The 16694-nt window shown below is 42.0% G+C and overlaps 1 protein-coding gene across 1 annotated transcript in view; it reads right to left on the bottom strand.

Moving 5' to 3' along the window:
* Positions 1-16694, bottom strand: part of LOC124775155 (protein big brother) — a 224316-nt gene that overhangs the window by 187051 nt on the left and 20571 nt on the right. The window contains exons 2-3 of the mRNA XM_047249995.1: positions 8011-8097; positions 3556-3666 (exon numbers count right to left, since the gene is read on the bottom strand). Coding sequence (XP_047105951.1) covers positions 3556-3666; positions 8011-8097 — 198 coding nt within the window. The remainder of the gene's footprint in view (positions 1-3555; positions 3667-8010; positions 8098-16694) is intronic.

The raw sequence follows: 16694 nt of genomic DNA, 5'->3' as shown, positions 1-16694 counted from the left end.
ATTTAACCATTGCACAAAGACGTTAGTACCTCTTAACTCGCAATTAGGCCCTCAAAACGTTCCCGACTGTTTTTGGTACATGGAAACCGATGTGTGTGTCCCTCCCTCCCTCCCTCCCTCCCTCCCTCTCTCTCTCTCTCTCTCTCTCTCTCTCTCTCTCTCTCTCTCTGTTCCGTGTGTGTGTGTGTGTGTGTGTGTGTGTGTGTGTACACACAGAGGTTTGTCAGCCGTGGCAGAAGCTGCGTCCTCAGGAGGGAGTCCCCAGAAGAGCAGTCATGAATGCTGAGGGCGGGTGAGTACCGTTGTAACGGCCTCTCACAATATGCGCTTTCGCTCCGGCCGTCAGCTTAGCGAGCCCGGGGGTGTCTGGCATGTCTGCCGGCACACGTGGACCTCCAGTCCTCTCCGACGCGTTCCGGCGAAAGGCCGACCCTTAAACGTCTCTTTTCAGGCACCGTTATATTGCTTCCAACTCCAGGTGCCGCAAGTTATTGGCCACGCTCTTCCAACGAACGAAAGAAAACCAGTTACAAATTACCTGAAATATGTTCATTCCTAGAGCGCATGAATCAGTCGTAGTATGCTGTTTTATGACCTTTTACGGTACATTTCAAGAAACACTTCTTATTATTACTATTATTAATAGCCAGTAACCTCATCAAAATGTGAGAAAGTAAAATGTAGCAAACATTATCAACAAATATTTAGGGATGAAGGTAACTGAAGACGGACGAAGCAAAGAAGACAAACAAAGAATTCTAAAAACAAAAGCAATGCTCACGGTTAAAAGAAAAATGCTTTCTTCATATATATTGAAGTGAGGAAAAAAGGGATTATGTGTTGCATTTTAAGCATAACACTGCGTGGAAGTAGAACATGAACGATACGCAAAAATGAAATGAAATCTTTTGAAATATGCCACGCGGAGTAGCCGCTCGGTCTCAGGCGTCTTGTCACGGTCCGCGCGGCTCTCCCCGTCGGAGGTTAGAGTCCTCCCTCGAGCTTGGGTATGTGTGTTGTCCTTAGCGTAAGTTAGTCTAAGTTAGACTGAGTTCAAATGGTTGAAATGGCTCTAAGCAATATGTGACTTAACATCGGAGGTCATCAGTCCCCTAGACTTAGAACTACTTAAACCTAACCAATCTAAGGACATCACACACATCCATGCCCGAGGCAGGTATCGAACCTGCGACCGCAGCGGTCGCGCGGCTCCAGACTGAAGTGCCTAGAACCGCTCGGCCACACCGGACGGCTTAGATTAAGTAGTGCGTAAGCTTAGGGACCGATTACCTAGGGAGCTCGGTCGCATAAGACCTTACCACAAATTTCCAAAAATTTTTCTTGTATTTTAGTTACGGTGCTGCAGACACCTGTTGAATTGGACAGATAACACTAACAACCAGGAATTTCTGCAAAGAATTGGCGAAGAAAGGTCCTTTAGGAGAACAATAGCGCGAAGAAGACGTGATGAGTGTTCTGTTGTACAAGAAACATTACAAAGCACGAAGGTCCGAAGAAGACTGTGACTGGCATTTTTAAAACAAGCTATACGTAATGCAGGAGTCCTTAACTATGCAGAAATGAAAGCATTACATCCTAACAGATTCAGGAGATCTCCCAACGAATCAGAAGACATGACGAAAACGAAGAGCCAGTAACTTCATTTCAAGCCACAAATTAGGCTACGTAGCGTCTACACCGTTGTGAGCTGAACCGCGTGAACAACCTCGTAGTCGTATCGGAGTAGCAGCTATCAAATGACCGAGGCCGAACAAGGATTCGTGTTCATCGTCTGTAAAACATAACACTTGCAAGAAGGCAATATCACACATAGTAACCGCTCTGCGCATCAGCGGTATGGAGCAGCCTCACAGGGAACTGTTAAAAACTGTGACGAGATCATAACTCTACGAGGTAAGCACCAGCGTGGGACGCGTTCATAGGAAGTAGTAATCGTTGCTCTCACGGTACACAGGATGAACGACTGTGACGTATGCGCCTTATCCTTAAGTGTAAATTTTATCCTGCGAATAATGTACAACAACAGCCAGTCAGAATTCAGTTTTGGTAAACTTTATTTGAAAAACACAATTATTGGTTTCAAAGTTACAAATTTATCATCACACGGCTTGCAGGTATTCATCAAAACACGGGGTACAGTGATATATAGGTGAGTACGCTTACCATGTGTTTTGTAATAAGGATAAATTTGTAAATTCTGTGCCAGTAACGTGCTTTGATTTCCTTTTTTTTTTTTCGCAAAATAAGTTGTTGTTGTTGTGGTCTTCAGTCCTGAGACTGGTTTGATGCAGCTCTCCATGCTACTATATCCTGTGCAAGCTTCTTCATCTCCCAGTACGTACTGCAGCCTACATCCTTCTGAATCTGCTTAGTGTATTCATCTCTTGGTCTCCTTCTACGATTTTTACCCTCCACGCTGCCCTCCCTTGATGCCTCAGAACGTGTCCTACCAACCGATCCCTTCTTCTAGTCAAGTTGTGCCCCAAACTCCTCCCCAATTCTATTCAATACCTCCTCATTAGTTATGTGATCTACCCATCTAATCTTCAGCATTCTTCTGTAGCACCACATTTCGAAAGCTTCGCAAAATATAGTGAACACAAATTGAATTGACGCTGACTGCTGATGGACTGTATCACACAACACCCACTATTCCCCAATAATGTCATTACGTGGCAAAATAGCACAATACCATATCATTCGTATGCTATCATAGCTGCGCAAAGAGGTTACTGAGATAACTTGTTCGTAAAATAAAATGTTCAAGAACTATGAAGGATAGCAGAAAGGGAGGCAGGAAGGGGGAATGTGTAGACTTTCAGCAGAGGTATAAGCGGGATGGACGAGCAGGGGAGAAAGGAATTCAGACTACGTGGAAAGTGGGGAGGATGAGAGTAGGAGAAGAAGCGGGAGGATGAGATTAGTGTTTAACGTCCCGCCGACAACTCGGATTACGGAGGGATAGGGATGGAAACGGGCCGTGCCCTTTCGAACAAACCATCCCGGCAGTTGCCCGAAATCACGGAAAACCTAAATCAGGATGGCCGGAGACGGGTTTGAACTGTCGTCTTCCCGAATGCGATACGGAATGCGAAAATGGGGAGAGGGGGGGGGGGGGGCTCAAACCAACTCTGAGTAGATGCTAATGGTGATTGTGGGTCATATGCCTTTATTTAATATTATACTGAGTGGTCTATTAACTTAACAGTTATGTGGTTTGCCAGATTGGTCTCATCATTTATGAGTTGTTTCATTTCTGTTGTGTGAGTCTTTTTCTTTTTAATATGCTAGTTTTCTTGTAGAGTGGAAAGGTGTTTCTCGTGTATTATTATGAACTCCATGTCTATGCCTCTGACGGTAATTTTGTCTTAGAGCGGGAGGACGGCTCAGATCCTTAACAGAGCTTCCAAAAATGCGCAAGCAGTCACGGCTGGTAGGGCACAGCTAAATGCTAGCTATGGCCTGCACTACGCCGCCGTCTTTCGCATCCGCTGGCAAGCGGGCTGAATGGCCATGGCGACGCCCCGTACTCACCTTGCCGTGCTCCTTATCGAAGTCGCACTCGCGGCCCGGGTCCGCCGTGCTGTAGCCGTTGGTGCTGGGGTTGAACACCAGCTGGATGTTGGTGCCCGTCGCCACGAACGCCTGCAAAACCACCGACCGACGTGCTGGTTATCTGTACATATATTTTAATTTAAACCCCCACCCGCCGCGGTTTTCTCTCGTGAAGGCTAATCTCAGGATCTGTTGTAGAGATTTTGTGCAGTTTTCACTAATAGGAAGGTTATCTGCTAACTCCTCAATTGCCAGGTGTACCACTTCCAGCGCTCTCACCAAACAAAAGTCCCTGGCACTGTTGAGAACTGAACCCGAATCGGCACATGGCAGTCAGACACGCAGACCGCTCACTATCGGAGGCGGACTGCTGACCAAAAAATACAGAACAAAACTGTAATAAACTGATCATGAAGGTGGTGCGAAGCAGTCACCATGAGGAATTTCAAACGAATGATAAGATCATTTATAACTGTCATGCCCTTGTACAGGAATATTTATGCACTAACGGATTCCGTTTTCCGCTTTGAGATTAAAAGTCTGAAGTTTGGCTCTACAACTAATGGTTACTGATCATCAGAAGCTTTTATAGCAGTCTTCAACTTTTGTAGTCCTGTCTTCCTCAGTTGCGTGTAATATTACGGTATGTTGATAATTTTTACTTATGGACCGTCTGACAGCAACTGAATAAAACACAATTTTAGTGCCATACGCGTTTCGCCTTTATTTTCTGCAAGGCATCATCAGTGGCAGGTTGTGTGGACAATTTCTTACATATTACGCTCCTGTTGCATTTTTGGTGTTGTTCTTCTTCTGCATTGCATTGAAACAAGCTTTCAGTTCATAGTGCTCTGGAATGGGGAAAAAACCGCAAATTGGCATTCATAAGAAGAAGAACAACACCAAAAATGCAACAGGAGGGTAATATGTAAGAAATTGTCCTCGCAACCTGCCACTGATGATGCCTTGCAGAAAATAAAGGCGAAACGCGTATGGCACTAAAATTGTGTTTTATTCAGTTGCTGTCAGGCGGTCCATAAGTAAAAACTATCAACATACCGTAATTTTATAGCAATGCTGGTGATTATGGTAAAAGTGCTTAAAAAGGAGAAGTCCCGTTAACTCTCTGCAAGCATCATGAAGTTGGACGTAGACGGAACAATGGTTTCCAAAACATCAGTTATATGACGTACCTTTAGAACTCAGAGATCCACGCGAGTTTTTGGGTATTAAAGATTTTTTGACCCACTTGCGCAGCCGAGGACACTAACGCACGCATGCGCGATGGCGCTCGACTCTTGAGTAAGCCAGATGTAGTCCTATCCTGGTGGTGGATGAAATTTTCACTTTTTTTTCTCCTCGGTGGGGCACCACAGCCTCTATAAAATTGAAGAACTACGTGCACAAATACACATGGCACGTGACAATTGACGAGACGAGGCAATGTATCTGTTGCTAGTGTAGATGCACCTGAGAATGTGCCACACCCTAAACTAGTGGTGCAGAATAAAGCAATTTTAAAGCTGTCCGGTAGAATAATATCCTTCAAATTTTCAGTGCTAGCAAGAGGAGAAAAATAGCGGTGTAAAATTCTCATCGTTAGTTTTTGTGCCAGTGTCCTGGATTAAATTCCGTATCTCACTGCAGTGTTTCATGTAGTGAGGGCACATGATACTGTTGATGGCGATCCGTCCGTCGAATTGGGACGTTAAAATTTACCAGCCCCTGTGGTGTTATTCAAGAGGAGCATATCACGTGCCGGCATCTGATATCAGCCTCTCCCTTCTTTCATTATCACCATCGCCACACAAGACGGACGTTGTAGGTTACTCTTTGACATTGTCAATCGGGGGGCGGGGAGATACGATCTGTTGATTTAAAACATGTTTGAATTAAAATCCTTCATCAAGATCGCAAATTTTCTTTACGGAGCCGTTTTCAGAGCAATCTTAAATGTTGTTCGGTGTGTGACTGATGACCATAGATGTTAAGTCCCATAGTGCTCAGAGCCATTTGAACCATTTTGTTCGGTGTGTGACACACATTCACAGCGTCGTATTTTTTGGAACTAAGAGCCCGTAATTAAATAAAGTATCCTAACGTGACAATCTTTGTTGGTTATGTAAATTGACAACTCTGATGAGTGGTTAACGTATTTAGTTTACATAACCAACTACGAGTTTCACTTCAGGTTTTTTTTACATAACTAGGGCGACTTAGCTCTAGAAAATACGACGATGTGTCGTGAGTCTCACAAACTGAACAATATTTTAGATTGATCTGAAGATGGTTCGGTAATCAGACGAAGCACTAAGAAAAAGGATTTTTATGCACACATATTACAAACATTACACTATACAAGCAACCTACACTCTACGAATACACATACGACACAGCTCTCACATATCCGCATGGAAAAGGGCCAGTGAGAGCGGAGAAAGAACACTTTTTCCGATAGGCGGCAGAACCTCACCCCGTAGGATATCCCAGCCAACAATGCGACACAACATTTACATTTTTAAGGATTCTGTCATTTAAAATGTAATTTTTTAACCTAATTATGTTACCCCAATGTTAACACTTATAATCACAGACTCAGAAACGAATATCGTAGTCTTGAATGAAATTATATATGTTCGCAGTCAAAATAGTGTTCGATACAGGGATGGCAGAAAATTTAAGATCACGAAAGATTGATGTTTAAATCATTTGGGACGAAAAGTGATTAATCAAACGGGTAACTTAACTGTAAAAAATCGTCTTATGGTTTATATGAAATGAGAAATCGAATGTAAATGATTAGTAGTTGAATCCATTAACAATAGTTTTTGGGACAGGATGAGGAGTGAGGGGTGAGAACTGTACATGTTTCCAAGAATGCTGAATACGCGATTGGCGATTCTGAAGTGAAAAATTCTTCTGTGACGCAAAGATTATTTTTTTAGTGAAGCCTGACATAGCCATGAAGGAGACTGAGGGCTTAATGTGCCTTATGAAATAAATTTTTGAGCAAAAAAAACTTTTACGTCTATACCGCAATTTTACTGTCACAAAGTACGACAACTAGTTTCGGTTGCTATCTGCAACCATCTTCAGATCGTTCAGAATGTGAAAAAACGGTGAATGTGCATTGGAAAGCATCATTAGCTGTTGTGATGGAATAACTTACATTCGTAAATACCCAGACAATAACACTACGTAGTTTATAATCATCACCGTGAGCAAGCCAGGTTATAGACCGTAATCTCACAGGATGACGGTAATGTACGAAAATGTCCAGTTCATGAGTGAAAATTGGATCAAAAGCTCATTTTTTTAAGTGTTAATACGTTGTTTACAAGATGGCGGCGTTCTCAGCTGCGCCTCGGCTGTAACATGACGTTTAACTCTGCCTTCGAACTTTTGGGGTTCGGTCTCATCGGATTAGGGAAGGACGGGGAAGGAAGGCGGCCGTGCCCTTTCAAAGGAACCATCCCGGCATTTGCCTGGAGCGATTTAGGGAAATCACGGAAAACCTAAATCAGGATGGCCGGACGCGGGACTGAACTGTCGTCCTCCCGAATGCGAGTCCAGTGTTTTAGCCACTGCGCCACCTCGCTCGGTGCCTTCGAACTTTTCTCTTCGAATGTAACACTGATAATGTTTGCGGAGTTGTAAAAGTAAAATATCACAGCAAAAGCGTTTTTTATTCGATGACATCAGATTTCTTTTTTGGGGGGGGGGGGGGGGGGCCTGACGGGAGAGTCTGGAGGGGGGCAGGAAGCCCTTTTTAGGTCTCTTGAGCATAATTCAAAGGAGCGTAAAGTGTTAAGAATCATTACTAGTGGTGTGAAAGAAAAAAAGTTTTGGTTGCAAGGGAAAAATACTTTTACTGGCGCGTTTCATCCTTCTGAGACATTATCAGAAAATCTATAAGGAAAAGAAAAAAAGGAAAGGACTTTTCGTCAGAGTATATATGTTCCTACATTGCAAAGCTATACTGGACCATACCTTGACGTATACTGTTGTCTTTGTCTTATAGATTTTCTGATGTTACCCCAGAGGGGCGAAAGGGTTTTGTTTTCTCTGCAACCAAGACTACTTTTATTTCGAAATACTGCCCATGGTTGCTGTACCCGATACGCCATGGAATGGGAAGAATAGTACATTTTAATATAGTCGTGATAATATCAGCTCCTTTTTATTTTTTAAATTTTTGATGTCTTCTAAAACTGAATGAATAGCCCTTTTTTTGTAAAAAAAATCAACTAGGCAATCAAAAACAAACTTAAGTTTTTCGCGTTGCTTATTTTGTAATTATTTGTAATTATTGAGCGTTTTACAGGTTAAGGATATTCAAAACAGCATACAGAAATGAATGAGACTCGCGAAATCTATTGCATTCGTTCCAGGAAAAATATATGATGTAGCCAAACAAGAGAGAGAGACACTTACGATTTCCGTGTGCCCCTCACGACAGCCGTTGTGGAAGCGGGCCTGCCTCTCTTCCAGTGGTCGGTCCCGGTAGCCAGTATACCGCACCTGCAACACGAACACACTTCCAGACTCATTGCTTCGAAGACAAGGATAGCAATTTAGCGCAGTGCAACAGGCATTAAATTTGTGGGTTGTATGATGAGAAGAAACGAAGTGCCTGATAGCCAGGGATACGTCTACTGCCAAAGCACAGTTACCATACTCATAACCTCAACAAGTTAATAATAAATTAAGGGTGTAAGGCCGATGTGTTTAATTTGTCTCATAGCATAGCAACCAATCTGCGCATCTACTGGTTTTGTTTCGACTGCAGCACAGCGAGCATTTGCATTGTACAATTGGCATTTATATCTCCTCCGAAGCTGCATCGTTTTAACCTAACCGGTGAGACACGTGGGGCAGGGGAGGATGCGGCTAATCCAGATAATAGCGTTAACTCCCCCGCAGAAGCTTGGGGAACCGCCTAAGAACTGTACCTTGACTGACTGCTGGATCAGTCCAATTGTCGCTAATCCGAAGCAGGAATCGATTTATGCTCTCTTGTATTGTTATCTCTCGCTATACGTACTATTCTGTCTGAATATGGGACGAAGGCGCTGACTCTCAAAGGTTAACAGCTACAGTTACATCTGACTACAAATTTAACACAATAGGCCGTTTACGACTGCAGGATAATTTGGTAGCGTGCAGATAAATGTGAAAACTGTCAGACGTTAGTCTGCCATGTCCCACTTGTAAATTTCTGATCAGAATAATATACAGAAGGATAGAAAATAATTGCAAACACAGTGCAGGAATATCAATTTGGTTTTAGAAAGAGAAAAGGTATGAGAAGAGCAATTCTGTCATTACGCTTGGTAGCTGAAGTCAAAGGGAAGAAAAATTAGGATATCTTCCTAGCATTTGTCGACCCAGCGAAAGCCTTCTGTAACTTAGGGCATGTTAAGAGAACAATCCGTAGAAGACTGGGCGACACAGTCATAGACAAACGGTCTATATCATACATGTACAAAATCTACGTGGGACTGACAAAAATGAACGGTCAACGAAGGCGAGTTAGTGTTAGGGACGGTGAGAGGCAGAAGTGCAGCTAATCACGCTTGTTGTTCACAACCTGTTCGTCAAGGAAGCAATAAAGTTAAAGAAAATTTCGGAAGAGAAATAAAAAAACAAATTTCGTCTACGACGCAGCTCCTTGGCCGGATGTAAGGAAGAGTAGAAGACCCGCCGAAAGGAACATATACTTAGCACTGAATATGGCTTAAGGATGACCACAGTTGATAAAGAGTACATGAAGATGTTCCAAAAGTAGATTAGCATAGGCGAAGGTAGCTTTCTTCACTAAAATAGCTCAACTGTATCAGATACTAATATACAATTGAAGAAAAAGTTTCTAGAAGTTTCGTTTGGAGCACTTCATGGAAGTCGAACGTGAACTATCGGACGTCTGGAGAAGCAAGACCCGGAAAAAGTTGAAAAATTGTGTTAGCGAAGAACGTTAAACTTCAGTGGATAGATAAAATTTGAGATGAAGAAGTACTCCAAAGAATAAGTGAGGATAAAAATAGGTACTTTACACAGTAGATCTTAGCATGATAATGTGACGCTAGGTGTCGAATGCCAACTTTGACAACAAGATAGTGACCCACAGCTGAATGAACGACCGAGCCCTAATGGACCCATTGTCCATCTCCACCACGTTAACACAACACACAAACAGTTAAAACATCGAAACGACTAGCACAGTTGACGCTCTTAGCACGTCGTTACGGACATTAGCTAGGCGACAGAAACAAGCGACAGGTCTACGATGAAGGAAGAGGCGCCAGGTGAGGTCCTGCACTAAAACGATACGAACCCAAGGTGAGAAAAAGATAGTACGAAATATTAAAGAAATCGGTACACGTAACAAATTCAGTGTAATTGTGAGGGATCCAAAATAAGCATGGCTGTCTGGGTCATTAAATGCTTAGGACCGGGCCTACGTACCTTTGACAGAATTCCACAGAGTATTCTTCGAGCAAAACGGCTGAGAAACTCCAGGAGGGAACGCCTCGGACGCCCGTCAGGGGCTATTATCGCCTTCGCGCAGCGTTACTGCATTCGCGCCGCCGAATTATCTCAGCAACCAGCATCTTCAGCGCTCATGGTTCTTCACAGTAGTCGCGCTAGTGAGGTGTCAACCTACACGCAGAGCATCATGCTTTCGAATCAGCTCTCCGACAAATTGCTTTATTTTTACTACATTCTTCTGTAGTCGAATCACTGACTCCATTAAAATTAATGCTTAGGTACCTAAATCGGCAAGCACACCCACTGCACGAAGGATGAAAGGAGACTGCCAGAGGTTACTCCAGTATCAGTACTGACGCTCTGTGCCTCTGTCAGCGTATTGATAGATTATTACTTAAATTATAGAGCAATTTAGTAAAGTGTGGCGCGTAGACATTCAGCAAGGAACTCTAAAATTCCCTCTTCGTATGACCCAGATGCCTTTACGAAACAGAAAGGAAGAAAATTGAAGACTTAATGTCACATCCAGTCTCATATCATTAATGACAGGCAAGGACGTGACGATATCGCCGTGAACCTTTCGAACGAACTTTGCGTGCCTCAAGTGATAGAGGGCGATCGCGGTAAGCATGAATTAGACCGATCCGGAGGAAACCTGAACACCATTCCTATCGAATTGGGGTACAAGGCCTTAATCACTGCGCTGCCTCGCTCTCTCTCTTTTCAAGAGATCGATCGAAACGATCCATGGTATGATCCGTAACTTTCCCTTCCAGATCGACAGGAACGTTTGGACCATATCTAGGAAGTTCTTCGTTTGGAGCCTAGGTCTCGAAATAGTTTCCAGAATATTTACCACCAATGACATTAGCTGTCCTACATTAAGCATACTTAAAAACGACATTAAGCGTTAGCATCGGGATTCTAAATACCATCCTACCCTTTCCTTATTTCTCCTCCTAAAATCTTCCAACCTTTACCGCACAGTTATTGCAAATGCCCGAGAAAGGTGATATTAAATAACATGCTTGCTAGTCTGTCTGTAAAATTACGCCGATCTGTTTTTCACACTGGGGTATTTTCACAACTTTAGGGTCCCGCAAAAAGGTAGAGGGAAGTTATGAAATGTTTGCTGAAAGATTCTGTTTACAGTTGCAATCTGTAAAGATTTTTTATACTTCAGCAGATTTAAAATGTCAATTGTACAGATTATCACAACGGATGTGACAACATAGCAATTATTTCACTTGGTAATTTGGCCGAAGAATGGAGAGAATAAGTGGAATGTGAAAAACGCAAAAGTCAAAATTTATGCATATATGCTAGAGAAATGTTTTCGGAACCAGGATTAGCAATTAAGCAAAACCAAGGCAAGAAAGGCGATGAAATCTAAATTTAGTCATAATAAAAGTGGACACATTCCTATCAATCATATAAATGAATAACGGCAACCCTGTAGTTGCCTAAGTGATGCTCGCTGTATCAGGTACGTGAACTCCTGATTCCATCTTTGCAAGAAAAGGTTGTTCCAAAGCCTGATACAGTCACCTCTCTCCACTTCCACAGCGTCACGTGAATACCTTGCGAACACAATCAGCGCTGTAACACCTACTCTTAAGTGCTGGTGTTAACATTGGCCACATTATAAAAGTTTTCATGTCCAATTAAATTGTAATTGTAGAAAACACAGTTAAGAGTTTTAGTTCATTCCTTGTACGATTGTGTGTCGTAGGTTAATACTGACTGTAGAACTAGGACTGGACTTGGGCAGAACTTCATCAACTTAGAGAAATCAGAACACTTCGGCTACCGACACAAACCTTCAACTTTCGTCTGGTTCCTTTACACATCTTCCAAATAAAACATACGGTGTATAATAGGCTGGGAAACAAGTTTCAAATCATAACGAATGACCACTCACAGGCTTTGCGCGAAGCTCCTGAGTGAGGAGCTGCATTTCAAGTGCAGTCGGGACATCACTCTCCGATTTAGTTTTTTCACCCACTTGAAAAACTGAGTGACACGATTATGACCAAGAGGTAAAACCCAACGCAGCGGACACGAACAGCTCGGAGTGGGAGTGACTCAAAAGATGCAGGGCGGGTGCAGAAACCATCGAAAACCGTGTTTCCTGCAGGGCATTCAACAGTTACAGGAACGAGAACAGTGGAAGATCCACACAATGAATACGATCGTGGAAGATATCGGTAAGGATTGAACGCCTCGTTAACATTAAGGTCTTTAATGAAGAAGTATTAAATGTTCGACGAGTTTAGGGGCGCAAGGAAACTCGCTGACTTGCTTCTGGCGACGTATTTAGTTAAATAATGGAAGAGCCATCGCCTATATGGGCCTGTCGCCTATATGCCAAGCAGAGGACAGCCAAATCAGATGACAGTTGTTCTTGTGGATTTTCGTAGCTATGAGAGGGGGCCATTAGATGATAGTATCCATTACTGTAGCTGGCAACAGAGTACATACGCGCACCTAGTTCAGGAGAATAAAAATTTCGAACACTCGACAGCAATCCTTCAGGTAGTGTACACAGCATTGATCTTGCTCCTAATGCTAGCTGCATTTCCGAAAAGCATTTAGGTCAGTAAACACCAACGCTTACTGTCAGAAGTACGATAGTATGAGGCTACAAGCGAAATTTGTGAACGGTCTGAAGATTTCTTGGTGTAGAGGACGCAGCATGTAGTCTTAAATGCAGGGTCATCTACAGGTATAGGCGAAATTCAGACTCTGCGCGGATGAAATATTTTCTGAAGCAAGTTGCACAAATAGTGAGTCAAGTGTTTTGGTGTAAGAATTGGCAACTCTCTTTAAATGTTCCGAGCTGTAAAACTGTGCACTTCACAAAACGAAAAAAACTTAGTATCCTACGATCACAATGTCTTACTCGCGATTGGGATTATTCGCTTCATACAAAATACCTGGGTGTAATAATTAGTGAGCATATAAAATAGGACGATCATCTAGTCTCAGCAGTTGTTAAAGCAGGTGGCAGACTTAGGTTCTTTGGTAGGACACTAAGGAAATGTAGGCTGCAAAGGAGATAGCTTACAATACACACACACACACACACACACACACACACACACACACACACACGCACGCACACACACACACACTACCCATCCTACAATATTGCTCAGGTGTGGGACACATACTAAATAGGGCTAACGTGGGATGCTGAACGTTACACGAAAGTGTGGCACGAATTGTAATAGGCTTGCTTGACACATGAGAGAGCAAAGCGGAGATGTTTAAGTAACTGAACTGGCAGACGCAAATTATCCCATGGAAACCTACTTACAAAGTTTCAAGAACCAGCTTTAAGGGGCTCCGGAACGCCCTATACTTGCAATGTTAAAATAACGCTTATAAATTACTTCTTTCCTCACAAAGTATTTGAGGTAGGAAGTTGAACTTTTTACAGATCATTTATTGGAATATGGGCTACAACTTAACACAGGGATTTTACAAAATTTTAGTTCAGTTATTAAAGATGATTTTTTTTTCAATTGTAATGAAAATTCACAACATTTTTTTGCAATTTTTTATTTATATATTCAAAAATATACAGTTTTTTGGAAAAAGGCTGTGTTAAATTATGCAGAAGGTACTGTGTAACATTTACTGAAAGTTTGAAACAAATATGTTTGGAAGATCCTTAGAAAACATGTAATTAGTATGAGAAAATAAAAGTTTTGGGAATCGAGCGACAAAGATTGGATTAATTTTTTAGTGCATTCCAGGTCCATAGGATGGATTATCTTCATCCTCTGCAAACTCCTCCTCCAGCTTCCTCTTGTTCCTCCTCCTGTTTACTCTTGCTTGTATTTGTAGACTCTTTACAGCCCTGTCTGCAGCCCGAAGGCGTTCCTTGTCTAAAGCAAGCATCGCTCGTTGTTGTGTTCGTAGATTTTGCTACCATTTTCTTCAGTTGCAGTTACTGCAACACTGTTCCAAAAGGTGGTCATGTATGAACACTTATCACATTTCAGTTGTATTTCACTAGCAAGTCCTACGTGCTTTATTATGGAGAGTTCCAGACCAACTTCACTACAATGAATACATCTTACACAGTTTGAAAAAATTCCTTTGAGAACCGACATATCAAATATTTCATTCACATCCGATTCGCCCATAAAACATTCATAGTTTTCACTCATTGAACCAAGCTTCTTCTGTGAAGTATTTTCTTTCCCACTTTGACTGCTATGGGCAGGTGTACTTGACAGGTTAGGTTCACTCACTTGGTTATCGTCTTTATTGTTTACAGTAATAACACATACCTTTGGCTTTCCAACATTTCTCCTTTTCTTAAAAGCCTTCAGAGGATTTCTAATAACTTTACTTTTACTCATTATTATACTTCAACAAAACAGAGACTCAAGAAACAGAATTAATTACGAATATTTTCGAGATAGCGACAGAGTAAATAAACATGAAACAATCGACAATCACACCAGCGATATATATTGAACCATCACAGGTTAGCCACAACGCATACTTTATCTCACATCACTAAAATGTACCTGATGAACACGGACGTTAATAATAACACCATTTGACAGCAGTTTAACAGCGCCACAGTGGGTCACGCCCATGTAGAACACATTTCAAAAAAAAATTTAAAAATAGTTGTAGTCTTCGGAATTGAATAAATTATAAATCTATTAAAAGGTAATAGTCTGCAGATTCAGAAAACGCAAAAAAGTAAAAATTGAATTTTTCATGATTTTGAGCCTTTCCGGAGCCCCTTAAGTGACAACACTACGAATGTATTGTAACACTCTACCCATCACTCTCGCGGATCGCAAAGACAATATCAGACTAATTACAGCGCTTACAAAAGCGTTTAAACAGTCATTCTTCCCGCACTTCATATGACAGTGCGATGGGAAGAAGCCCCAATAGCTCGTGCACTGGAAAGCACACCCTTCTATCTACTTCACAGTAGTTTGCAGAATGCAGATGTAGATATCTTAATTATACCACATGTTAATAATCACCCCTGCCAGTTCAGTTGTCATTTACGCTTGATCTACCTTCTGTCCTAAATTCTGCGTTCCTCTGAGTCATTCCGTACATGCTGTACACCAAAGAGGGTGAAAGTAGGCTCTCCCCCGCGAAAGCAGTTCCAGTGTTTAGCTGTACTCAGGTGTACCGCCACTAATTGCTTCAGTAAGGAGTTGGTATCACGCATGAGACCCGGCCGGGCGCTGCTGTGAAGTGCAGTGAGCTCTCGGGTTTCTCACGGGTGCAGGGCAGGTGTCTGGGGAGCGCGTTACCGAGCGTGACGGCCTGTGCGGGCGCGTCCACAGCCGAGCGATCGCCCTCGCTGTTATAATAGCCGACCGTTTAAACGCCTGCTTCCTGCCTCTTGCGGCCCGGTCCACCGCTTGTGAGAAACCGATCACCTTTGGGTATAGGCTCTCCGCTCAGGCATGAGTTCCACGTGCGGAGTGCCAGTCGGTTACACCGGCGTGGTGTCAGACCACCTGTGCGTTTCGATAAGAATGGCTGTCTCCTATCTCTTTCGGACTTCCGTGTTTCAGATATCACCATCAAATAGTGAGGAACTGAATTACTTTTTGTACGTGCTGTTTAGCAGCTTTAATACATTGTATGAAATACATTTTTTTTTGTGTGTGTATTTCATCGCAGCTGTAATTTATTCTTCTTCTTATTCTACTAGTTTTGAGCATGAACATGACTCATTATACATCGAAAAAACGTCTAGTAAATGAGAGCTCTAAAGCGCATACCTTAAGGGGGGTAGGACGTCAAACGGGCCGACTTGGAGCAGGAGACACCACAGGAATTTTTAATTTCCACTGTCTATACTTTTAAAAATACATTCATAAAACTTTGTCAGAATGACCAGAAAGGATTCAAGATTTACACTTATAGTGATGGATGTTCAAAAATATAAGAAAATAATTTATTTTTTACGTTTGTATTTCACCTTTTTTTCACTTACCAATGGCTCCATTTGTTGCTATAGGTACACTTTTCTTCATAAGTAAGGGAGATTCTTCGATGAATTTTGCACAGCATACATACCATACGTACAGGTGTATGAAACTCTAGAATTTTCCAAATCTATTAAAAACTGTGGTAAAAATTGCGATAATTAACTATAAATTTTGAGTTTTTTCTAAACATGAAGTTTAAAATGTAACAGCACATTCATTTTTTCAGAAATTAAATAGTTTCTAGAATTTCATACACCTGTAAGTATGGATTGAATGCTGTACAAAATTCATCGAAGAGTCTCTTTTACTTATGAAGAAACATGTACCTATAGCAACAAACGCAGCCAATAGAAGTGAAAAAAATGATGAACTTTCTCATGTAAAAAATTATTTTGTTATTTTTTTGAACTTCCACTGCTATGATTGTGAATCCTTAATGCTTCCTGGTCATGCTGACAAAGTTTGATGAATTTATTCGTAAAAGTATAGACAGTGGAAATTAAAATGTCCTGTGGTGTCTCTCCTGCTCCAAGACGGCTCGTTTGACGTCCTACCCCCCCTTAACAGATATGAGCACTTGTTCATCTATGAAACACATCTCTTCTACTGCAAGATCTTTGCTTTTCATATCTTGGGAGGAGA

The sequence above is a fragment of the Schistocerca piceifrons genome, chromosome 2, assembly GCF_021461385.2.
Source record: "Schistocerca piceifrons isolate TAMUIC-IGC-003096 chromosome 2, iqSchPice1.1, whole genome shotgun sequence".
Lineage (NCBI taxonomy): Eukaryota > Metazoa > Arthropoda > Insecta > Orthoptera > Acrididae > Schistocerca > Schistocerca piceifrons.
Note: the sequence above shows the minus strand (reverse complement) of the source record. Positions and strands in the feature narration are given on the sequence as shown.